General features: G+C 48.1%; 12 protein-coding genes and 1 non-coding gene across 13 annotated transcripts; 8 read left to right on the top strand and 5 right to left on the bottom strand.

The window, feature by feature from the left end:
• Positions 1-397: 397 nt before the first annotated feature.
• BDV37DRAFT_289213 (uncharacterized protein) lies at positions 398-1,350 on the bottom strand (the record flags this gene model as incomplete). Its single annotated transcript, XM_032088412.1, has 3 exons — positions 398-525; positions 578-707; positions 760-1,350. 3 exons carry the CDS (start codon positions 1,348-1,350, stop codon positions 398-400), a joined length of 849 nt encoding a protein of 282 aa, XP_031935002.1.
• A 1,068-nt stretch (positions 1,351-2,418) lies between these two features.
• On the top strand, positions 2,419-3,426 carry BDV37DRAFT_291728 (RTA1 domain-containing protein; the record flags this gene model as incomplete). The annotated part of the gene is made up of 3 exons (XM_032089015.1): positions 2,419-2,617; positions 2,703-2,795; positions 2,867-3,426. The coding sequence occupies 3 exons, from the start codon at positions 2,419-2,421 to the stop codon at positions 3,424-3,426; spliced, it is 852 nt and encodes a 283-aa protein (XP_031935001.1).
• Positions 3,427-4,195: 769 nt separating this feature from the next.
• On the top strand, positions 4,196-6,172 carry BDV37DRAFT_276732 (MFS general substrate transporter; the record flags this gene model as incomplete). The annotated part of the gene is made up of 9 exons (XM_032085619.1): positions 4,196-4,363; positions 4,430-4,512; positions 4,595-4,692; positions 4,740-4,860; positions 4,925-5,306; positions 5,368-5,498; positions 5,559-5,892; positions 5,943-6,048; positions 6,102-6,172. 9 exons carry the CDS (start codon positions 4,196-4,198, stop codon positions 6,170-6,172), a joined length of 1,494 nt encoding a protein of 497 aa, XP_031935000.1.
• A 1,399-nt stretch (positions 6,173-7,571) lies between these two features.
• On the top strand, positions 7,572-9,773 carry BDV37DRAFT_276731 (Carboxylesterase family-domain-containing protein; the record flags this gene model as incomplete). Its single annotated transcript, XM_032085618.1, has 3 exons — positions 7,572-8,888; positions 8,919-9,722; positions 9,753-9,773. 3 exons carry the CDS (start codon positions 7,572-7,574, stop codon positions 9,771-9,773), a joined length of 2,142 nt encoding a protein of 713 aa, XP_031934999.1.
• Positions 9,774-10,671: 898 nt separating this feature from the next.
• BDV37DRAFT_265145 (sterol desaturase family protein) lies at positions 10,672-12,180 on the top strand. Its single transcript, XM_032083744.1, has one exon. The coding sequence runs from the start codon at positions 10,777-10,779 to the stop codon at positions 11,512-11,514; it is 738 nt and encodes a 245-aa protein (XP_031934998.1). The 5' UTR covers positions 10,672-10,776; the 3' UTR covers positions 11,515-12,180.
• BDV37DRAFT_50254 (uncharacterized protein) lies at positions 11,560-12,180 on the bottom strand. The gene has a single exon (XM_032090778.1). It carries the CDS (start codon positions 11,995-11,997, stop codon positions 11,605-11,607), a length of 393 nt encoding a protein of 130 aa, XP_031934997.1. The 5' UTR covers positions 11,998-12,180; the 3' UTR covers positions 11,560-11,604.
• A 29-nt stretch (positions 12,181-12,209) lies between these two features.
• Positions 12,210-12,299, bottom strand: BDV37DRAFT_t239. The gene has a single exon. It is a non-coding gene; the product is annotated as a tRNA-Glu (tRNA).
• Positions 12,300-13,123: 824 nt separating this feature from the next.
• On the top strand, positions 13,124-13,671 carry BDV37DRAFT_265143 (uncharacterized protein). Its single transcript, XM_032083743.1, has one exon. The coding sequence runs from the start codon at positions 13,153-13,155 to the stop codon at positions 13,312-13,314; it is 162 nt and encodes a 53-aa protein (XP_031934996.1). The 5' UTR covers positions 13,124-13,152; the 3' UTR covers positions 13,315-13,671.
• A 393-nt stretch (positions 13,672-14,064) lies between these two features.
• BDV37DRAFT_289210 (uncharacterized protein) lies at positions 14,065-14,354 on the bottom strand (the record flags this gene model as incomplete). Its single annotated transcript, XM_032088411.1, has 2 exons — positions 14,065-14,117; positions 14,177-14,354. The coding sequence occupies 2 exons, from the start codon at positions 14,352-14,354 to the stop codon at positions 14,065-14,067; spliced, it is 231 nt and encodes a 76-aa protein (XP_031934995.1).
• A 225-nt stretch (positions 14,355-14,579) lies between these two features.
• On the top strand, positions 14,580-16,004 carry gel1 (1,3-beta-glucanosyltransferase gel1; the record flags this gene model as incomplete). The annotated part of the gene is made up of 2 exons (XM_032085617.1): positions 14,580-15,176; positions 15,237-16,004. 2 exons carry the CDS (start codon positions 14,580-14,582, stop codon positions 16,002-16,004), a joined length of 1,365 nt encoding a protein of 454 aa, XP_031934994.1.
• A 603-nt stretch (positions 16,005-16,607) lies between these two features.
• Positions 16,608-16,937, bottom strand: BDV37DRAFT_289208 (uncharacterized protein; the record flags this gene model as incomplete). The annotated part of the gene is made up of 1 exon (XM_032088410.1): positions 16,608-16,937. One exon carries the CDS (start codon positions 16,935-16,937, stop codon positions 16,608-16,610), a length of 330 nt encoding a protein of 109 aa, XP_031934993.1.
• Positions 16,938-17,611: 674 nt separating this feature from the next.
• BDV37DRAFT_265140 (uncharacterized protein) lies at positions 17,612-18,921 on the top strand. Its single transcript, XM_032083742.1, has one exon. The coding sequence runs from the start codon at positions 18,193-18,195 to the stop codon at positions 18,448-18,450; it is 258 nt and encodes an 85-aa protein (XP_031934992.1). The 5' UTR covers positions 17,612-18,192; the 3' UTR covers positions 18,451-18,921.
• Positions 18,589-21,425, top strand: BDV37DRAFT_50201 (putative cellobiose dehydrogenase). Its single transcript, XM_032090777.1, has 2 exons — positions 18,589-20,894; positions 20,947-21,425. The coding sequence occupies exons 1-2, from the start codon at positions 18,726-18,728 to the stop codon at positions 21,412-21,414; spliced, it is 2,637 nt and encodes an 878-aa protein (XP_031934991.1). The 5' UTR covers positions 18,589-18,725; the 3' UTR covers positions 21,415-21,425.
• The last annotated feature ends 191 nt before the right edge of the window (positions 21,426-21,616 follow it).

The raw sequence follows: 21,616 nt of genomic DNA, 5'->3' as shown, positions 1-21,616 counted from the left end.
TTAGGCGATAGTCGCTTCTATGTACCTTATTTCCAAAATAATTATGGAATGGCCTGATCGGCAATGTCGCGATACGATCCATGCCAACCATGATAGTAGTTCATATTTGGGACATTTAGCACATGCATAATGCATTCCTCTACAGGGCATGTGCCAACTACTCCCGGATAGAACACAAGCTATTCTAGCTATGTTTTCCCCCTCTCTCATACCTTTCTTTCCCGACCTACAACGTTCTCTCTCTCATTTTTCCTTCCCTTGTCAAAGGGTCAACGTATGAAACACCAGAGTCTAGCTAGGAATGTCTTTGAATCCTGTTGCCCACAAATATGGACCTCAAGACGAGTTGGAGTGCTTGCCATTTGTGAGAAACGCATTTTCAGCACAGTCAACAGTCTCAGTCCAAGTTCTGATTATATCCAAGTCTGTCCGATTGCATTCCTGGCAAAGATGAATATTCGTATTTTTCATCGCTTTCATCAGGATACAAATGATCCTTGATGCGATGGATGAGGTTGGCAAGAACTACCGCTGTCAGCATTACGTGTAATAGAAATGCGCGAACAGATAGTCTCACAGGAGAAGTAGATAAGGCCACATGTGTATAGAATGGCCACGTATGGGGCAGCCATGAATCCAGTTTCTTCGATTGCTTGACACAAATCCCTCGACGATCCAAATGACACGAAGCTGAGAATCACCACCAACTAGAAGCTGTCAGAGACATATTCAAAGACCTAAGCCAGGATGATACAATACCAGTGAAGTCACATAACGCAGAATACTATAGGCGTCTGTTGAAACATTGACCGGCCAATGGGGTACAACCAAGATTTCGATAATCCTGAAAGCCGCCGCAGTCATCATAGTATACCCGAGGGCTTCATGGACTTTCTTGACCAGCATGGCCTCTTGTTGATGCGATGTGAACAGTAGCCCGAGAATCACAGAGGTAAGTGCCGGGAGAATATTTCTTTTGTTCTGATGTCCCTTCCTTGTGCTGAGCATGATGCTGGTTAGTGACCCACAAAGCACCATTATGGTATACGATGAATGCTCCAATCGTGTTAGAAAAAAGTGCCAGTCCTCATCTGAGTGGTACCCAACAATCAAGACCACAACCATTACCAGGCTGCACATAAGAAGTAATACAGCATCATAATAGTCGGGTGTCCGATTAGTCTGACGGGGCCACAGCCCAACAGCGGAGGAGAGCAGTAAGATTCCTTCGCTCATTGCGAGCAGCAGGAGAACTGCATGTGAGAGGGTATTATAGTAATTCTCGCGAATCCCAACGGATTCCACGGACCCAGCTGTGATGTGGTACCAACCAAGGAAAAACAGAGCCATGGTTGCAATACTGTAAGCATGTCCCAAGTATTCCGCGACACGTTCGGAGTGGACTTTCTGCTTTCGATGAATATATAATCCCAGTAATTGTCGCATGAACAAAAGAATGGTCAATCCGATCTGGGGGATCCTATACGTGTGATATCCACTCCCACCATAGATCCAGAGTCCAACAAGAGCTACAAGGACCGCTAAGGCTTCCACAACTGTGGCCCATTTTGATTGAACTGTCTTCTAGATGTTAGATATGCCGACCTTGAAAAGCATTATACGGCCTTATATCACCAAGCAACTTACCCTAAGAGCAAAAGCTGAGGGTATCAAGAATGCAAAAGCGAGTGTCTGAAAAGAAATGGAAACCCCAATCAAAGCGGACTTTAGAAAACAGCCTGTGTTAGCGAAGGTCAGGAGTATTGATTGGGAAATACTTGCCATAGTGAATACGATGTCTTGACAGATGTTTGCTCCGGCAAAGATGAGTGTGCAATCACTGAGATAAACTTGGAGTATCAGCACCGACCTATGATCAGGGGCCTCCGAGGTCATGCAACTGTTGAAATGGAATGAAGGAAGCCTGTTTTCTCTCTGCAAAGAGCCTTTTTCTGGGCGCTTAGTGCGCTTTTGTGATCTATCAGAGCTCACCTGCATTGAATGCTAATATGCTTCGTCCATAGGCCAATAGGAGAAACAACATATTCACGCTTTTGTTTTGGATCCACATAATACAAACTACTGATAAGTGGCGTTTGGGGGTAGACGAACTTCTCCGGAGTACCTTGATCTTCTATAAAATATGATCTATTGGTGGTCCCACTCTGTTATGCCGTGGCATTTACTATCACTGGTCGTGATAATGGCCATGAGCAATTTGACAAATCCATATCTTAGAAGATCAGTACGCGTCTCCGTTTCCGTCATAGAATATTTCTGGTAGCGATCTCGGAATGCCGGTGAATTCTATATATGCGCCTGGCCGCAATCCCAAGGATGAAGCACTACTCATACCATTGATATTCTCTTTGGGATCAAATTCGGACTCTAACAAACATTTTCTTTGACCCCATAAGCATGCCAAACTCCTGGCATGGCCAGCCCTTGGCTTGTCATCCAGTCATTGACGGCGTACCAAACCTATATGGATACCAGCCTTCGTTGGCCGCGGCAGTATTCTTTTCGACCCTCTTCAGTATCTTGATGATCTTGCACATTGTCCAATGTGTTCGAAGACAGACCTGGTGGTGTATGGCCTTCGTTATTGGCTGCTTAGGTGCGCAAGCCCATTCTCACCCGATCTCTTGAACCCAGTTTGAATATAGAGTGTCTTGCGCGCTAATCTACATATTCCGATATAGTGGAGGTCCTAGGATGGTCGGCTAGAATATGGTCGGCGAAATGCCCATACAGCAAGTCTGCATTTCTCATGCAGCTCTCTACCTTGATCATAGGTCAGGACAATGCTACGGAGTTCAAACCAGTAGCGGAACTAACCAACGTCCAGCACCAACATTTTTCTCAGCCGGCATTTACCTGCTCCTGGGGTATATCATCCGACTCTTCGGGCAGAAATCCTCCTACTTCCGGTCAGGTTGCTACTTCTGGTTTTTCAGTGCCTGTGACCTCGTTTCCCTTGCAGTCCAAGCTGTTGGGGGCGGTCTTGCTTCCGCCGCACTCAGTGCTCACCGTGATATGGCCGATGGGACACACATTATGATCGCCGGTATTGCATTTCAGTTGGCCTCGACATTGGCCTTTGCTGTCTGTATGGTAGACTGTGTCTTTAGAGCCGTCTATCCCCAGCAGGGTACCATTCCAAGGGGCGTTTTGTTTCTGTTTGCTGGTATGGTTCTTAGTGTTTTGTGTATCTGTGTTCGAAGTATATACCGGCTGGCTGAGCTGTCACAAGGATGGACAGGATATCTCATTACACATGAAAAATATTTCATCATATTGGACGCAGTAATGATGGCTATAGCAGTTGGAGTCTTCGTTATCTTTCATCCTAGTGTGATGATATCTGCGTCTAATTTACGGGTGGAGAGACGATATCGGGAGCTGGCGCCGATCATTGTCACATAGTGCACAGTGCATATGACACATCTCAATAGCAATGGGTTGCTTTTTGATCATATCAATATTTAATTTGCGCATAGAATGATGGGATGATCATCATTGGAAAAAAAAAAAAAAAAAAAAAAGTAAGAAAGAAAGACAATATGGTGCATACTCCGGAGTACCTCGGGGCGCATCTCAAAAGCAACCCCTTGCGTTGTGCTGTGGATATTCACTTACAGCACTCCTGGTTCATATCGGGAATAATCAGCAAAAGAAGAGATAGGGAAATGACTCAGAAAAAGTAAAAAGTGAAAATAAAAATAAATGGTCTCAATAGAGTCTACTGCAGAGTGTCTGCAGCTTCCACTACTAGTTTGCCCTCACAAATGAAATGATAGTATTGTATGGGGTGTAAGGATTTCAACTAAACGCGGGTCTGCAGAATAATTGTGCAGTACTCCGTATATGCTTGCTGTCTTCGTTCATCGCAGTAATTTAAAAATTTAAGGCATTCTTAACCATCTCCTGGCATAGTATCTGAATCATATTCCGCGGCAGTCCGAGCCCGTCCAGAGCATCCCTCTCTCAGAAAATAGTTTGGGTAAATGCCATAACACCACTCCAACTTGCTATCGTAAATCTCTGAGACAAGGTGAAATGTCTGGTGAAGTGGCCCTTCAACAACGGGGTAGTTCCATATCCCTGGATGATAAAGTTGAGGCCACTAGACTCAGCCCATTACAGCTGTTAGTGGTTGCCGGCATATACATCGGTAAGTGTGCTCCTCGTCCCCATGAAGACTCGTCAAGTGACAAATTGCATAGGTGTTCTCCTGGCAAGCGCAGGAGACACGTTGATTGTTGCCGTTTATAATTCTATTGGCTCGGACTTTCACGATCTTTCAAAAGGAGCATGGCTGCTTGTGTCGTATAGTCTAGGTTCTTGTATTTCCTCTCCTGCAGTAAGTAGCTTCTGAGCAATTCGTTTTATGCTCTCGTTCAGAATTAATACGATCGTCGTGGACTAGTTTGGGGCACTCAATGACCTCTATGGAAAGAAGACGACGCTGTTATGGACATATTTCCTCTTCGCCGCTGGCAATATCTTGTGGTTTGTTCAGTTCCTGATACCAATTTACCCTAAAGATGTTTACCAGCTGACTGTCGTTTCTTTACTTTCTTATATGTTGCAGCGGAGCTAGCGCTTCAATGCCTCAGCTAGTCTCAGCAAGAGTATTGGTTGGACTTACCAGCGCGGGAATCATCTCCTCATCATCCGCTTCTGTCACCGGTACGGATTTCACAAACTTGGAAGGCCCTGCTGCTAATATTGGAAAGGGCTAATCCCATCCTATGAGGCTACTTGGCTTCGAAGTTATGCCGATGTGGCCAATACAATCGGGCGCAGCGTAGGAGCTGCAGTCGGGTTTTTTTTCACAAAGACAATTGGATGGAGATGGTTAAGTAACTCAAGGCATCATTCATAAATTACTGTTTGTTCTAACTGTTGTCCAATCATATAGGTGTTTCTATAGCAACGTGCCATTGATCCTACTCTGCGCGTCCATTGCCGTATACCAGATTCCTCCTGATTTACCAAAGTCCTCCCAGAGCATGGACCATAGTTTTCTTTCCGGAGTCCAACGTATTGATTGGCCTGGTATACTTAGTCTCGCAGTCACAATAGTGCAACTAATTCTCTTCATCCAGACTCTTCAGCCAGGCCAATTCCAGCAACCCCGTCTGTTGTACATAACGGGGGCTGGGTCTATTCTCTCGATAGTAACCTTTGTTTGGGTAGAGGCATGTTGGGCGTCCCAGCCATTACTCCCTCTTGGCTCCATGAAAAGGGCGTTTGGAGGATACTGTCTTTCACAATTCTTGATTCTGGCTGGCCGAACCGGGGTGAGCAGTTGTATTTCCTCTAACGTATCTGCTTATGGCTGACTATAACACTCACGATTAGCTCCTCACCAGTGTAGTTCCGTACTTTACGCGAACTAATATTGGAAGTGATGCAGCCACTCTCCTAGCAGGTGGCATGTTGCTTGTTGGCCTACCCGTCGGAGGGCTTCTAGCAAATCATATAGTCAGACGGTGAGCCTCCTCATCAATCCTCGACCCTCACCCCAGCTTACAGTTCTCACCTCGGTTAAGGACACGCCGTTATAAACGCTTAGGAATTATCGCAATCGTTCTACTTGTGTTAACTTATCTATTCGTCTTCATGCGGTGGCGGAAGGGCATCCAAATTTGGGAAATCGTGTTTCTGTTCCCTTCAGGTCTAACAGCGGGAATGCTGCTTGCTACTCAGTTCATTGGCATGACCGCAGAACTAACAGAAGATACTCTAATACAATGCACAGGCACGTACTACTTATTCCAACAACTGGGTAGAATTCTCGGCCCTGCCATAGGCTTCGCTTTGATACAAGGACATTTCAAGGCAAGATTGAACTGGAAGTTGCAGACTCTACCCAATACCTCGGAGGTACGTTTCCTTCAATTCTGAGCTATGTCAGAACTCTAAAGAGTTACTAGGTTGTCCGGAATATCCTTAACGATGACAATTTCGCCCGTACATTGCCAGCCCCCATGCAGCATCTTGTCCGTGAATGCTACTTGTATGGGTTTCAGTTTGCTGCGCGTAAGTGTCATCATTAAGCTTGAGTGGTGGGCGATATTGACATTGAGACGCAGTATTTCCGGTACTCAGCACTCTTGCGGCGCTGCCTATTCTTGTGCTGGTAAGAGAGGTGGACTTCGTCTAAGGGATGTGACCAATAGGGTAAATATATCTTTCATGTTTGTTTTGCGTTACACTATATTCACTGAATATATGCTCGAATATGAATTTCTTACAGTGCCAGTGAGAGAACAAGCCCTACTTCCTAGTACTCTCCCTATCAATTGACCATATTAATTGTTTAGTAAATCGCCACGAGTAGAGAAACTCACACATCGCAGTGAGAGAAAAGGTGGTCCCGTAGGGTAGAGGAATACTCCCATGCCTCGGTAAAGTTTCTCTCTAGATGGATGCAAGCATATGATACTATGTAAGGCACGCAGATCTTAGACTATTCAGTGCGCTACTTAGTAGCTCTCGGGCCCACGGAGAGGTAACTCGCGGGTAATATTGGTCTTGTGGTAAAATACATTGTATCGCCTCATCCCTAGATTAGGTGCCTTCCTTACTAGTTTAAGGAGTGTGTTTTGTATTTTTCAGTAAACCCTATGTCTTCTGATTGCTCGATCTACGAAACCTCATGCAAGTATGTACAATTTCCCTTGGTCAGAGTCTGAGACTAGGGCTCGGGCCGCAATTGGCCCACGGCCGATCTCGGGTCCGAATGCGACTCCACCGAGCAATGCATAGATATGCATTAAGATTCTAACATGACAACTCAGATTCTTCTGCCCGAATTCTTGCTGGCCAACTTTTTGCTTTCTCCTGCAAGCCTCATCACCCCCAGCTCAGCTAAAGGAGATCAGCCACCTAACCCAAAGAAAATCTCAACATGATCCGGTGGCTGCCCTCCTGCGCGTGTGTAGGTCTGGGCCACCTGGTAGATATGACACCTGCGATAACTCACCAAAGGAGAAGAGAATCCAGTCTAGCGGATGAGATGTCATATTTTTTCACTAGACAGCCCTGATCAGTTGCCTCTCTTGTTGTCTCTGAACCAATACGTTCAGTGAAAATTGGTCAATCCTAGATTGTATTTTCGGAGTTCAAGATACTATTGTTTCGGTGGAAAGGTGTATGCCGCTAACTATATGCCGTTGCGGTGTATTGTTTTGAATCGCTTGGTATTCTTTTTGCCTATGTCCTAGCATAGCTTAACTATATGCCGTGTGACTTGAGACTCTTATGTATAAAAATTCTACTATACATTCTGTATAATAACCCTACCACTTGTGCTCTAGGGGCCTTTGTGGGGAAGGGGTCAATGGCAATACTGATGATAATAACCTGGAATAATATTAAAGGACTCCATAAAATATCAAATACTTAGCATTTTTAAGCAAATATGATCGCTAAGCTCTTCGAGCCTAGGGGTGCCAAGCGATTACCCTAACCCTTAGAACTCACCACTTATAGTGCAGACCATTGAGTCTCTTAATAGATTCTCATTGACTCTATCGACGTATTATCTTCAACCGTCCCTGATGATTTACTTTCTGTCTCTTATTATTCCTTTGTTGTTTTGTTTGTTTGCTATTGCGCGTAGCGAAACTCCTAAGGCACCTCCCACAATCAACTTACTAGGCACATTACAGGCCTTAAAGTACAATTACCTGGACCCCTGGAACAATGGGACAGCGGCATTGTTGGCCTATGAGCCCCTGAGCAGTGCAGAGGCGCGCGCGAAATGCGGTGCCATTGGAGAAAGTCTCTATCCTTTCCAGGATACAACGGAGCTCAATCGCACCGAACTGGGCTACGAACTTGACTATCTCGTGCATAGTCAGGATCTGCAGCCAGGCTCTGCACTTTGGATAGGCTCCTCGGGTACATCTGGCCAATCCTGCATGGCATATTCTCAAGAACATAAGGCTGCCATCCCGCTGCCTTGCGATGCAAAGCTCCCGACACTGTGTACCTCCAGAGCTCCCCCGACTAATGACAAACACAGGGAACCTGTGAAGTCTTCTCGGATTTCTATGTCGGTCGATGGCTATACTATAACTGGTTATCGGGACGCTCGATCCTTTAGGTTCTTGGGAATACCTTTTGCCGATCCCCCAGTCAATGAGTTGCGGTTCGCACCTCCACAGCCATATACTGGACAGAAGGAGATCGACGCAACGAAACTACCAGCCTCCTGTATTCAATCCCAGTCAGGTTTTGGAACACTTGAAAACAGTCTGATCTCCGAGGATTGCCTTTACCTAAACGTCTATACCCCCGTGCTACCATCCCAGCCTGATAAGAATGTTGCACCCAGACCTGTTGCGGTTTACTTCTACGGCGGTGGATTCACTAAAGGTACTACGGCTATGATTGACTATGACGGTGGTAACTTCGCTAGTCGTAATGATATTGTGGTTGTTACTGTCAATTACCGCGTCGGAGCCCTGGGCTGGCTTACAACAGAGAACTTCACTACTGGAAGCTACGGCACTCAGGACCAGATTTTGGCTCTAAAATGGGTTCAGCAGTATATAACAACATTTGGCGGGGATCCTTCACGGGTTACTATATTTGGCCAGTCTGCTGGTGGCCAAAGTGTAATTGCGATGCTGTCTTCAAGTGCTGCCAGTGGCCTCTTCTCCGCTGCAGTTGTGCAGTCAGCTGCCCTGGACGTACCCTGGTATTCAAGAAAGGTTTATACAGAGATCATCACCCCAAGGATTGCGAAGGCTGTCGGGTGTGATGACGCTGATGAGCCTGTCATGCTGTCCTGCCTTCGCTCTATCCCTGCAGCTAAGTATCTCGATAATTCAACCGAACTCGCGCATGCGTTGGATGAGATTGCAAACGCAGTAGGGAATGATTATCTACACACCAAAAAGCTCCAGGTTTCTTCCTCGCCATTCATGCCCATTGTTGATGACCGTGGCTCGGGCATTATCGATGACCAATTCCATACCTTGCTTGCGACCAATCGTCTCCCCAACGCTGTCCCTATCATGCTCACTACAGTGACCGATGAAGCCGCCCTCTACGTGGATCGCTATGTTCCTCACATTCCTTTGATCGGCAGTACCAATATTGGCCTTGATGTATTCTTCAACGCTGTTTATCCATCCAGTCTAGCAACATCTCTTATCAAGTCAGGCGCTTTCCCTATCGATCACAGCGACCCAGACAGCCTCCGAAATACCGGTGCCGATGCTCTTACCCACTCAAAATGGTTCTGTCCTCAGGCCTATCTGCTTCACCACGGTGCCAGAACCGCACTTCCCCAGCTCTATACCGTCCAGATTCAGCACGGACACGTCCAAACTACTGCCGATGTACCGAAAGTCTGCTCCCCCAATGACAACTATAACGCGACATGTCATACGGCTGATGTCCTACCTATCTGGGGTACCTTGAACGCGAAGACCCAGAATGTTGACCCCTATTATGGCCCTAGAGACATCAGTCACTCCCAGATGCTCAATGATATCTTCAGCTCGTTCTTCCGTACCCATAACCCGAACCCCGATCCCGAGCTTCTCAAAATCCGCGGCCCAGCCTACTCTTCGACTTTAGATATCTTTGGCCTCTCTGGATATCATATCCCCGAGTATCAGACTGACGATGAAAGCTTGTGCTTACTCGGAATGCCTCCGAGTCAGATTCAGAATCCAGCCAAATCTAATAAATGCGACGTGTTTACTAATTACGGATATCCATTCCAGCATGCAGAGTACAGCAATTAGGAGGCTGTTGTACGATGTGCGTTGATTGATGCGACGGTTAATGGCGATAATCCATTTCTGGTTGAAGAATTATCGATTGAGCATTCTTGTACGTCGATTGTGGTGTCTAGATCGGTGATTTTGATTCACATGGGCTTATATTCTTAATTTTCTAAGTGCACGCCTTCTTATAGTGTGATGATGTCAAAAGATGATTCTTCCTAAGCTACTTAGAGTAGTAGTCCAAGTAAATCATATGAGCCTTCCTTTTGATATTCTTTCGGCATAGACGTATTGTACTGCTCAACCACTTCTTCTCTAAGTTTGATGTGGCGGGTCTACACTTCCTTACCGGCTACATCATTAGCTCCTTCGAGCGGTGCAAGACGGCCAATTGAACAGGAAAAGTCATAAACCTCCCCGTGTCCATTTCCCAGATATAAATAGCTAGGTGTCTACCTTGGTCTTGACTTCAGGTGTGACTGTATGACCCACAACTCTTCTGCATTTCAGTTCCATAAAGTCACGAATTGAATTCTTTGGAACGGATACGACTCCTTATGTCGGACTTAGCGAAATCCTGAAGCTGTTGGATGATAGAAACTAGTGACAACCCAGGTAGATAGTATATCTTGATCGATTGGCCAGGAATGCCATTGCGTCTTCCATTTTCTATAGTTCTGTGAAACTCTAGTTGTGACCAGAAAACGTGGAAGCCCATAATGGCTTTATTAGCGAGACGCTTGGGCCAGCGTTAACGTATCCATTAGTCAAAGTATCTAGAGAGTGGTTCGACCTAGCCCGTGACTTGCTGTCAGCTGCCCGCCTTTTGCGGGGTGACAGGACATATACTTATACGAACCATATAAATGCCGAGGTTCCCCATACCAACTCCACCTCAACCATATGATGTTACATAACCACCAATGCCACTTTTATAAAGCCCAAGAACCATGCTGTATACCAAAAAACCACCCTCTACTATCCGCCTAATTCGATCTATCACAAAACGGCCCAACCCACCATGCCAAACCTAGAACTCCTCTGGGCCACCGTCGTGGCAACCTACAAGCCCTCAACGATAGAATTCACAGGGACGCTGCTCATCCAAATCCTCACCTTCTGGCTTCCCTCCCTAGTCTACCTGGCCCTGCCCGCCCTCTTCCCCAACTGGTCAGAACGCCACAAGATCCAACCGGCCCCAAAACAACCCACGAAGAAAGAAATCCTCTACTGCTTCAAGATCGTCCTCCGCAACCAACTCCTAACCACAACCCTCCTCCTCGTCCAACTCAAGCTCAGCAAAAGCTCCTCCTACACCATCACGCCCACCTTCCCCTCCCTCCCTATTCTGGCCCGCGACTTCATCCTCAGCCTCCTCGCCCGCGAAGCCCTCTTCTACTACGCCCACCGCTTCCTCCACCGGCCCTTCTTCTACGTCCGCATCCACAAACAGCACCACAAGTTCACCGCCCCCATCGCCCTCGCCGCCCAGTTCGCTCACCCCCTCGAACAGATCTTCGCCAACGCCCTGCCCATCTCCCTGCCGCCGCAGCTGCTGCGCAGTCATGTGTTGACCTTCTGGGTATTCTTGGCGTATGAGTTGTTTGTGACCGCCACTGTGCATAGCGGGTTTGATTTCTTCCACGGCAAGGCGAGAATGCATGATTTGCATCATGAGAAGTTTAACTTGAATTACGGGAGTTTGGGGTTGTTGGATTGGGTGCATGGCACGAATCGGTTGGAGAAGAAGAAGGATTGATTAATTCATTTATGTATTCATTGTCAGTGATTGAGATGGGGGAAGGTTGGGGGTTGTATTATGTACATGTGTGGGTTGTGTGGTTTGGTTTTATAGATATCTATGTATATTTCGACTGTTTGTGCGGGTATGTATATCGTGGATGATCGAGGTGAACCATATTTGTATCGAGGAAGTGATGATGCTATTCATGAAATCCCTGTGTGACGAGGATATAGCACTAGCATGTTGGTGGCCGTTGAGCTTGATATGCAGATTTGTTTGTGTCTTTTGGTACGTCGAGAATGATATATCAGCGCAATCTGGAGAGCGAAGGGTTTCGACATGAATACGGCTGGGGATAGAGCATATATAGAAAGTCGTAGAGAAAATGAAGACTGAAAATAAATAAAATAAATATCGCAAACGCTTAAGCATTCGGGTTTTGGAAGAACATTGTATAGAAAAAAGTAGTATAATAGATATCAAGACGAAAAAGATCATCCGGGCGGAGACTCGAGCTGGTTCTCAGCATATATAGAGGTTCTATCGCGTATCTGAATCGAGTTATAAGAATGAGTCTTCTCTGCTGTTGGGGAGAAGGCCTGGAAGTAGTGTTAGATTATTGAGTGTTAAAGTAAAAAGAGGAATGAATATAAATACTATTATGGATAACAAAAGGATTGCAAAATAATACTTGGGGAAAAAGAAATTTACTCCGATACGGGGAATCGAACCCCGAGCTGCCGCGGAACTTGCTTTCATTTTATGAAAGGCGGCGATGTTAGCCGTTACACCATATCGGAAGTTGTTGAAAACATCTCTTCATTTTGCATTGATATTATAGAAAATCATCAGAACAAAACCCCAATGATCCCTGCTTCTCTCAATAAAATCCCAGCCGATAATTCTCACACCGAGCCAAAGTCCAGACCAGCGCCCACTACGGATCTAGAACTCCGCTTCCGGTCGCGCAAATTTCCAAGCCACGATTCTGGATCCAGGGTAGGGTCACGAAGTTTTGTTTCTCGTTGGAAACGATAGATTATTCAGGATGAGCACTTTCCCTCAACCTTGTCTACGGGGAATGGATTTATTGTGATCATCGATGTGATGGAGCGTCTTGTTTCTTGTTTCTCTCTGGTTGTGTATCTAGTCAAGGCTTGTTTTGATAGTCCAGCTGTTTAGTGGAAGGACAGGGGCTTGGTTTATATATATTGGTTCCATGGGGGCCAAACAGCTTATCTTCTTTTTGCGGAAACATGTATGCTCCGTACGCTGTACTCTCCAAACTTGTATTGTTTGTTCCCATTACTTCATCACAATGTGAAATCTGAAAAAAATTGAGCAATGTGAAACATACCTGATGCTCCGGAACTCTGGGACGGTTTTGTGGACTTCAATGTCGGGTAAAAGTTCCGCATTGGTGATTGAGGAAAGTGGCTCGAGAAACGCCGACGGAACCGGATTCGCCACAGCGGGCGGTCCCCTGGCCATCGACCATGGGCGGGACCTATTTTTGGCGAGGTCAGAAACAACCAATCTATTGGATGGATGCGGTGGGCGATTCATTAGGACCATGGTCATTGCTTTTGATCAAGCAATTTGGGCTCGTTTACGGAGTACACAGGCTTGTAATGCTTGATTGCTATAGTATTTATGATTATCGCCTGGTTACAGATAATTTTTCTGCCTGTCCACTGTATAATGTGCTGGCATGTCTCAGTTGAAACCACACGCAAACTCAAACTCAATGTGCTGTCGGCTAATAATAGTCGGAAGGGAAAGTGCGGTAATCTGACGCCACAAAATATGCCATGACAAAGCCATCCATAGTCTGTCATTGAGGGGAGTGGCAGGTTGGAATGCGCTGACGGATGGGTTGATTCAACATGGGATATAGTTAATATAACGTCCAAGGGTATGAGGAGAGGGGACCAGCCCCTATCTTCCCTTGTTCATGTCAGCATGGCGTGACAATCGTCGGGTCGATTGAAGGGATCTTCAAGGTCGCACACCTGGGACGGAAGGTGATAATGTCTATCCTATTGAGACTTGAGAATTGACTCGCTCATCCCGTGCGGTAGAGTTTAGCAATAGGCAGAAGACCGAAAATTGTAGGAATTTGGCGATTGATTCTTTTTCAGAAAAAAAAAAACAACTGAAAATGAAAAAAAAGTGAATTAATGTAACTATTGAATTTCCTTGTGTAGCGCTGGAAACAAATCATGGATCACAATGCAGTTTGTTGTGTACTCTGGAATCAGGGTTGGTACAGGGATCAGCCAACCAAGAGGTCAGGGTCTCAGGGATTCGACGGGTCCAGACCCACCGGCCAAACCAAACATTCCCCACCACGGCAAGCCATCTTTCATCCTGCCTTCACTTCCTTCACGGTGTGTCCACTTCGCCGTTAATGATTGATTGAATTGGGCCAAGTCCCTCAGCGTGAGTGGAAGAGGGATGGCCATTCAGAGCCACCGATGGGGGGGTAAATTTGGGGCAATTTCAAGGTTAGCGACACACACCCTCCTTTGTTCCTGGGCCGATCCCCTCCATTCTCTGGACCAGTCAGCGATCTCTCTGCGCATTAATCTCCAGGGTTTCAGGGTGGATGACGAATGCTTCTGCCGTTAGCGGCGCTTGATCCAGCTTGGGTTGTATACAGCTGTATGTAACTTACCGTTGCCATTGCTATTCTTGTCCCACGCGGCCTTCTCTGCAGCCAAATACGGGTAATTGGTGATACCCCATGCAGGCAGCTGCCCCAATGCTGTCTCGAAAATCAGGGATGCAGACCCTGCGACGCTGGTTGGCTTTAAGGCGTGCCACAACCACCCCCTTCCTGACTGCTTCTGCATCCCTTCCTCTTTCTTTCGTACTTCTTCCCAACCACCCCAGTCATTCGTTCAGACGTCCCACGTCCACTTCGTTTCTTCTTCAATTCTTATTTTCTGTAATCATTAGACCGCAAGAGCGTCATCTCGGTCCTATATTAAACATACCTCAGACGGATCTCGCCATTCTTTTCGGGCCGTCGCAATCAATTCCAGTCGTTTGATAGATCAATCAGTCTCATTTTCATCATGAAGGGTTCTGCCATTGCGACAACCCTCACCTTGGGTGCCTCCGCCGTCCTCGCCGCTCCGTCCATCAAGGCGCGTGATGATGTGACCGCTGTCACCGTGAAGGGAAATGCCTTCTTCAAGGGCGACGAGCGTTTCTATATGCGTGGTGTCGACTACCAGCCCGGTGGTTCCTCTAACCTGGCCGACCCCATCGCCGATGTCGACGGCTGCAAGCGTGACATCGAGAAGTTCAAGGATCTCGGTCTGAACACCATCCGTGTCTACTCCGTGGATAACTCCAAGAACCATGACGAATGTATGAACGCCTTGGCGGATGCTGGCATCTACCTGGTGCTCGATGTCAACACTCCCAAGTACTCTCTCAACCGTGCCAGCCCCAAGATCTCCTACAATGAAAACTATCTGCAGTACATCTTCGCTACTGTCGATGCCTTCGCCGGCTACAAGAACACTCTGGCTTTCTTCTCCGGTAACGAGGTCATCAATGACGGCCCCTCCTCCAAGGCTGCCCCCTACGTTAAGGCGGTCACTCGTGACCTCCGTCAGTACATTCGCAGCCGCAACTACCGTGAAATTCCTGTTGGATACTCTGCTGTAAGTTGACCCCCTCCGTTGGTGTATGAGAAGTCGGGTATTGATGTGCAATGTGATCAGGCCGACATCGACACCAACCGTCTCCAGATGGCCCAGTTCATGAACTGTGGTACCGATGACGAGCGCAGTGACTTCTTCGCTTTCAATGACTACTCCTGGTGTGATCCTTCCTCTTTCACCACTTCCGGTTGGGACAAGAAGGTGGAGAACTTCACTGGTTACGGTCTTCCCCTGTTCCTTTCGGAGTACGGCTGCAACACCAACAAGCGTCAGTTCCAGGAAGTCAGCTCTCTGTACAGCACCGATATGACCGGCGTCTACTCTGGTGGCCTGGTCTACGAGTACTCCCAGGAGCCCAGCAAATACGGTCTTGTTGAGATCAACGACAACAAGGTTAAGACTCTGGCTGACTACGATGCTCTGAAGTCCGCCTTCGAGAAGACCAGCAACCCCAAGGGCGACGGTGGCTACAACAAGACCGGTGGTGCCAACCCTTGCCCCGCCAAGGATTCCCCCAACTGGGACGTTGACAGCGATGATCTGCCTGCCATCCCCGAGGGTGCTAAGAAGTTCATGAAGGACGGTGCTGGCAAGGGTGAGGGTTTCGCTGGCAAGGGTAGCATGAGCGGTGGTGGTAGCACCTCGACCGGCACTGCCGAGCCCGGCTCCGGTTCTGCCACTGGCAGCTCCGGTAGCTCCTCCGGAACCTCTTCCTCTTCCTCGGCTGCTGGTGTCCTGAACATCCCCAACATGTCCCTGGCTCCTCTCGTTGTTGGCATGGTCACGGTCATGTCCACCTTCGTGGGTGCTGGCATTGTTCTTGTTTAAAACTTGAGCTCGTGACTTGTGAGCTTTGGTGGTTTTTGTTTCATGATTTTCTTCGATATCATTTGTTTCTGTCGGTATCCAGATGGATTATTTAAAGGTGTATATCCAAATTGAAAACTGTCTTTGGCGTTAACTTGGAAGGGGACGCCGGCAGAAGGATTGTGACTTTGTACAGTTTGTTGGCACACAATTAGCCAGTTTCCATGTGTCAGTATAGAAGCATTAATTGAACGATTCAATTCCCTTTCAAGTCGTGATCTATCCTGACTTCGACATAAAGCACGAGATATAGCGCCTGGTTTGTAGAGCTACCGGCAAACCACACGGGACGATGTTGGCTATTTAATATGACTATGATAGATGCAAGGAAAGGACGAAGACGCCGGGGATGATCATATAGCGTAGAGCTTGCAGTCCTTCATGCCTATATACGGAGTATTCGGTTCCTAGTGGTCTTTGCGCCCCAACCCCAGAGCCTGATAGGATAAATGGAGAGAGAAAATGTAAGCTGCGAATACGACTCATGATGTTCTACAATCTATATACAGCAATGAAGACCACTAGTCAAGGAAATACTACCCAATAACACACTGTGCCCAGTGATTACCTCTTGAGGTTCTTCCCATAGATAAGTGCGAATAATTGTTCTAGCGGAACCTTGTGGGGAATCACAGTTTGATCTTCAAGGTAAGTTACTAAAGCTTCCAACGGTTTCCGATTCACCTCAAGGCCATATGGCCATGGATCACCGCCGAAGATACCATCGATTTCCTCCAGCTGTGAGGGCAAGAATGGCAACATATATCGATGTGTTCCCGCAGACTGCATGCGGCGCAAAGCCAGGTCTTTGGAATCGTTCAGAGCATTGAACATAGGTGTCACGACGAAGGGATACTGGTCGACAATTTTGTTCTTGATCACTACTAAATGCATGATCTGAAATATCTTCGTATGTAGATAATATTCCTTCGTGGCTTGGCGAGTCCCAGGAAATAAGTGTAGGAAATCGGCGTAGCGTCCATGGAATGATGTGCCATGCTTGAAGTCGTCAGTGTAGCAATCCATATGTGAAACTAAAGAGAGTCTCAATCTTCGGGACTGTACTCATTCCGTCGCAATTTATACATGGAAGTGTATTTGAAACACGACTGGTCACACCGGATCTAGCGTTTTACAATAGGACCAGACATATACCTGCGTCGTATTGCTAACTAATAGCTGTTGCTAGTCTTTGGTATGCTTGTCTATATACACCGAGTCAAAATAACATACACTCCACCATTCTCCGCTACTTACTTTCGGATATCAACTTTAATGGTATTCAACTTGGTGCTAAAATTTGGAAAATAGGCTATTTGAAAAGGGTAGTTCTTGTATATATTTATCCGCTACTCTCCATGTGAAAGTATGAGCAATGGTACAAATACAAACCAATGTAAGTGTTCTATTGTCTAGTACCCTGAATACTTTTGTAATTACCGATATAACCTATTTACCTATACCAGATACTTGAAATTCCCATTATTTTTCTTCTCGAGACCTTATTCAGAGAATTCACTGCCTCGGAGCTGACTCGCCGAACCCTTGCCCTAGACCCTAAAAACAGTGCCTGAATCATGCGCCCCACTCGGAGCGGACCGAGTACGCCTCACTTTGAATCCTCTCATTCTCCTGATACTCTCGCAGTCACAGATCGATCTGTTTACTCCGTTCGGAGCAACTCATCGGCTATGGAATCCTCACGATGCTCAATTACCGGCATGGCTTGTCTATATCTGTCAGTCTCGGCATCTTGGTGACCTCACTCTACCGAACTGCTTCGATCAACCTGGTGTGATCAGCTCTCACCTGCGTGATTAGTTCACATTGATCAAGGCCTCAAGAATACCTCTCTCTCCGCCCTCAATTTACAGGAATAGCCCTGTCAGGACGCAATTTACCCTTCCAAGGGTTGCCAGCAGCATAAGAATTCGGTAAAATTCCGGGAGATTGTCCCCTGGGGCAATCTCTTTTCACTTGGTCCGGTTTACAGTCCCGGGATACGGAGACCAATGAAGTTGGGTGGTTTAGTGATCAATCCACAGCAGTAAGAACTATTGAGGATGGTGTTTCGTCTAGATGGGCTGGGCGATTAAAGCGCCATAGGGCATAATACAACTCAAACGGCCGCTGTCTATCGGTGAAACCGATGTCCTCATTAGCTCTGCTTGGCATGTCCACACCGTTAAACTTGGGCCACTTGTGGTCCCGCACCAAATTGCTTAACTTGCAATGGGCCAACGGTACTTCTTCGATATGGAAGAAACAGGCATGGATTCCATGTACATGGATACTTCACGCGTGGTTTGGCTCAGACAGTTCCCACAATTTTAATTTGCCCAGCGCATTAGTTTCTTTCTCCCAGCCGTCCTTCAATATTGTAGCTTTTCTGGGTTGCCTGGCATGATTGGGGCCGTGCCATGGGATCAGTGGGCGACCTCGATTTTATATGAATGACGGTAACTGCCCTGGTGGCTACTCAGCTTGCTTTTCTTCCTTGATTATCGCTTTCTTTCCTTTCATTCTTTTCGGCCATACCGCCGTCATTCTTTTTTTTTTCTTTCTGGGTTGCTGCTGGGCCAGCTTGTCCCGTTCCCTTCATTACTGTCGTTATACTATCATTCTTTCGTATTCGTGACCTACTTTTCATTTCTTTCTGTATTTCTGGTAAATTAGAAGGCAATGCGCTCCTCTCTCTTCGGAGGCCTTGTGGCCTTGAGCTCGGCGCTCGGCGCTGCGGCCATGAACTACAACTCTTCCGCTTACAGTGATTCGACAACCGGTATCGACTTCCAGAGATGGTGCGATGAAAAGACCGGCTTTTGTTTCGGCTTGGCCCTCCCTGAAACAGTTGATTCCGACTTCATCGGTCAGCTGGTCGTGCCTCTTTCATCATCCAACGGATGGGGTGGTGTCAGTCTTTCAAGCTCGATGACCAAGGCCCTTTTGATTGGAGCCTGGCCCAACGGCGATTCCGTCGTCTCCAGTCTGCGTGAAGCACAGTCCTACACCAACCCCGACGTCTACAGCGGAGACGCCAGTCTCAACGAGATCCCCGATGGAACTTCCATCAACAGCACTCACCTTACCTATACCTTCTTATGCCGCGGCTGTGTCGTTGGAACGCCCACCACCTTCGGTAAGGATATGGACAGCTACTTCTTTGGCTGGGCTCTCAGCAAGACCAGCCCCAAGTCCCCCGCTTCTTCCGATGCCACTTTGAACTACCACGCTGCCGGATTTGGTAGCTTCCAAATGGTCCTCTCTGATGCCAAGTCCGCCAAGTACTCTACCTGGGCCTCTAAGGCCAAGGCGTCATCCACCACCACCCCCTCCGCGTCCGCCTCTGCTAGCCCTAGCAGTACTCCCTCGGCTAGCGTTGCCCCCACCGTCCTGAACTCGACTTATGATTACATTGTTGTGGGAGGTGGTCCGGCTGGTATCATCACCGCCGAACGGCTGGCCGAGACCAAGAAGAAGGTCTTGCTGATTGAACGTGGTGTTGCTCCTACCGTGCAGATGGGTAATAAGAACGCTCTTTCGTGGAACAACTCCCTCACTCCCCACGATGTTCCCGCCCTCGGTAGCTCCCTTTCCAAGCTTGGTCTCCTCGATGACTATCTCTGCGATGATACTGCTGGTATGGCGGGCTGTGTCCTCGGTGGTGGCACTATTGTCAATGCTCTTGCGTTCATCCACCCCCAGGAAGCCGATTTCAACGACAAGTGGCCTGCCGGCTGGAAGTGGGATGATGTCAAGGACGCCGCTTCCCGTTTGTATGAGCGTAACCCTGGTAGCATCCTCCCATCCGCTGATGGCAAGCGTTATGACTATGGCATGTACAATGTCCTTGGAGGCTTCTTCAAAGGTCTCGGCTGGAAGTCAGTCAACCAACATGAGCAGCCGAATGAGAAGCACCAGGCTTACGGTTACCCATCTTGGTCCGTTGCCAACGGCATTCGTGCTGGCCCCGTCCGTTCTTACCTTCCCCTGGCTCAGGAGCTCGACAACTTCTCCCTCCGCCTCCAGACCAAGGTCCGCCGTCTGGTACGTCGCGGTGGTCGCATCACTGGTGTCGAGGTCGAGACTGAATCTGGTGCCGTCGAGATTATCAACATCCGTGCCGGTGGCAAGGTTATCCTAGCTGCTGGTTCCATGTCTACGCCTCGTGTTTTGTTCAACTCGGGTATCGGACCTGCTAAGCAGATCGAGAATGTAAAGAGCGGCTCCACCGGCATTACCGTCCCTGCCCAGGAGGAGTGGATCAACCTGCCCGTCGGTGAGAACCTGAAGGACCACCCCATGTTCACCATCAACGTCCACACCAAGAGCAACTTCACTGCATTCAACACCTCCAGCGTCCTCTCTGGCCCGGCTGCTGCTGTCCAACAGCTCTATTCTGAAGGCTCCGGTGTGTTGTCTGAGGGTGGTCATCGCCTGCAGTTCTGGACCTCCAACGAAGGCAGCGACGGCAAGACCCGCTTCTACCAGGGATCCTGCAGTGTCGCCAGCGATGGTGTCATCACCATGAAGCTGTACTTGACCCACGGTGCAACCTCCTCTGGTGTTCTTGGAATTGGATCCTCCGGAGCCACCGTCATGGAGACTGACCCCTGGTTGCAGACCGATGCGGACAAGGAAGCTGTCACCCAGTTCCTCCAGGGCCTGCTGAACGACATGAAGAACGCCGGCTTTACCGTCCCCGACTTCGGCTCTGCCGCCGACATTATCGCCAAGAAGACCAGCGGTGACCACTTCGTCGGAACCACCAAGATGGGCACGGACGACGGCCGTACCGGCGGTACCTCCGTTGTCGATACCAACGCCAAGGTCTACGGTACCGAGAACTTGGTAAGATTTTCAATCCCATAGTCAACCCTAGACCTTAACTAACGTAAACTAGTACGTCGTCGACGCCAGTATCCACCCCGATCTGCCTACCGGCAACACCCAGGCTATCGTCATGATTGCTGCCGAGGCTGCCGCTGCCAAGATCATCGCCGCTGGTGACTCTGTCCCTGCTTCCAGCGCGTCCGTGTCCGCTCCCGCCCAGAAGACTGCCTACCCCAGTAGTGCCGTCAGCAGCAGTGCCGTCACCAGAGTGTCCACTACTCCCGCCGCCTCCTCCGCGGCCGCCGAGTCCACCAGCTGTGACGAGACCTTCACCAGCACCGTCACCCCCGCTGAAACCGCTGCCTCCACCCATGCTACCGCTGGTAGCACCACCAGGGCCGTCCTCAGCTCCACTTCTGCTGCGGCTGCTGGCACTATCTCCTCCGCGGATGCAGCCTCCATCACCGTGGTGACAGTCACCAAACAGGTCGTGGTCACGAGCACCACAACCATTACTGTCCTGCCTACCTTCACCTAGACCAGGGCCCCTGGGGAGGTTATACACTGTCATGTATATCCGCATTGACTCTGCAATGGCCAGGTTTAGTTTTCATATAGATATTGTCAATATAGAGTTTTCACTGAAGCTTCTCATTAAAGTGTGTACCATGATTCTCTACGTAGAACCATCACAGGACATCTAAAATTAGACTATATAGTATGGTATGTTAATAGATGCA

This window comes from Aspergillus pseudonomiae, assembly GCF_009193645.1.
Source record: "Aspergillus pseudonomiae strain CBS 119388 unplaced genomic scaffold BDV37scaffold_146, whole genome shotgun sequence".
NCBI classification, from domain to species: Eukaryota; Fungi; Ascomycota; class Eurotiomycetes; order Eurotiales; family Aspergillaceae; genus Aspergillus; species Aspergillus pseudonomiae.
The sequence above is the reverse complement of the archived record's forward strand: the minus strand, read 5'-3'. Positions and strand labels throughout refer to the sequence as shown.

Excerpts from the sequence above, each read along its gene's own strand:
- BDV37DRAFT_265145 (XM_032083744.1), top strand. The coding sequence starts at position 10,777 with ATGCCAAACCTAGAACTCCTCTGGGCCACCGTCGTGGCAACCTACAAG.
- BDV37DRAFT_50254 (XM_032090778.1), bottom strand. The coding sequence starts at position 11,997 with ATGATCTTTTTCGTCTTGATATCTATTATACTACTTTTTTCTATACAA.
- BDV37DRAFT_265143 (XM_032083743.1), top strand. The coding sequence starts at position 13,153 with ATGATTATCGCCTGGTTACAGATAATTTTTCTGCCTGTCCACTGTATA.
- BDV37DRAFT_265140 (XM_032083742.1), top strand. The coding sequence starts at position 18,193 with ATGTCCTCATTAGCTCTGCTTGGCATGTCCACACCGTTAAACTTGGGC.
- BDV37DRAFT_50201 (XM_032090777.1), top strand. The coding sequence starts at position 18,726 with ATGCGCTCCTCTCTCTTCGGAGGCCTTGTGGCCTTGAGCTCGGCGCTC. Across the intron at positions 20,895-20,946 it reads TCTACGGTACCGAGAACTTG|TACGTCGTCGACGCCAGTAT; the intron begins GTAAGATTTTCA and ends AACGTAAACTAG.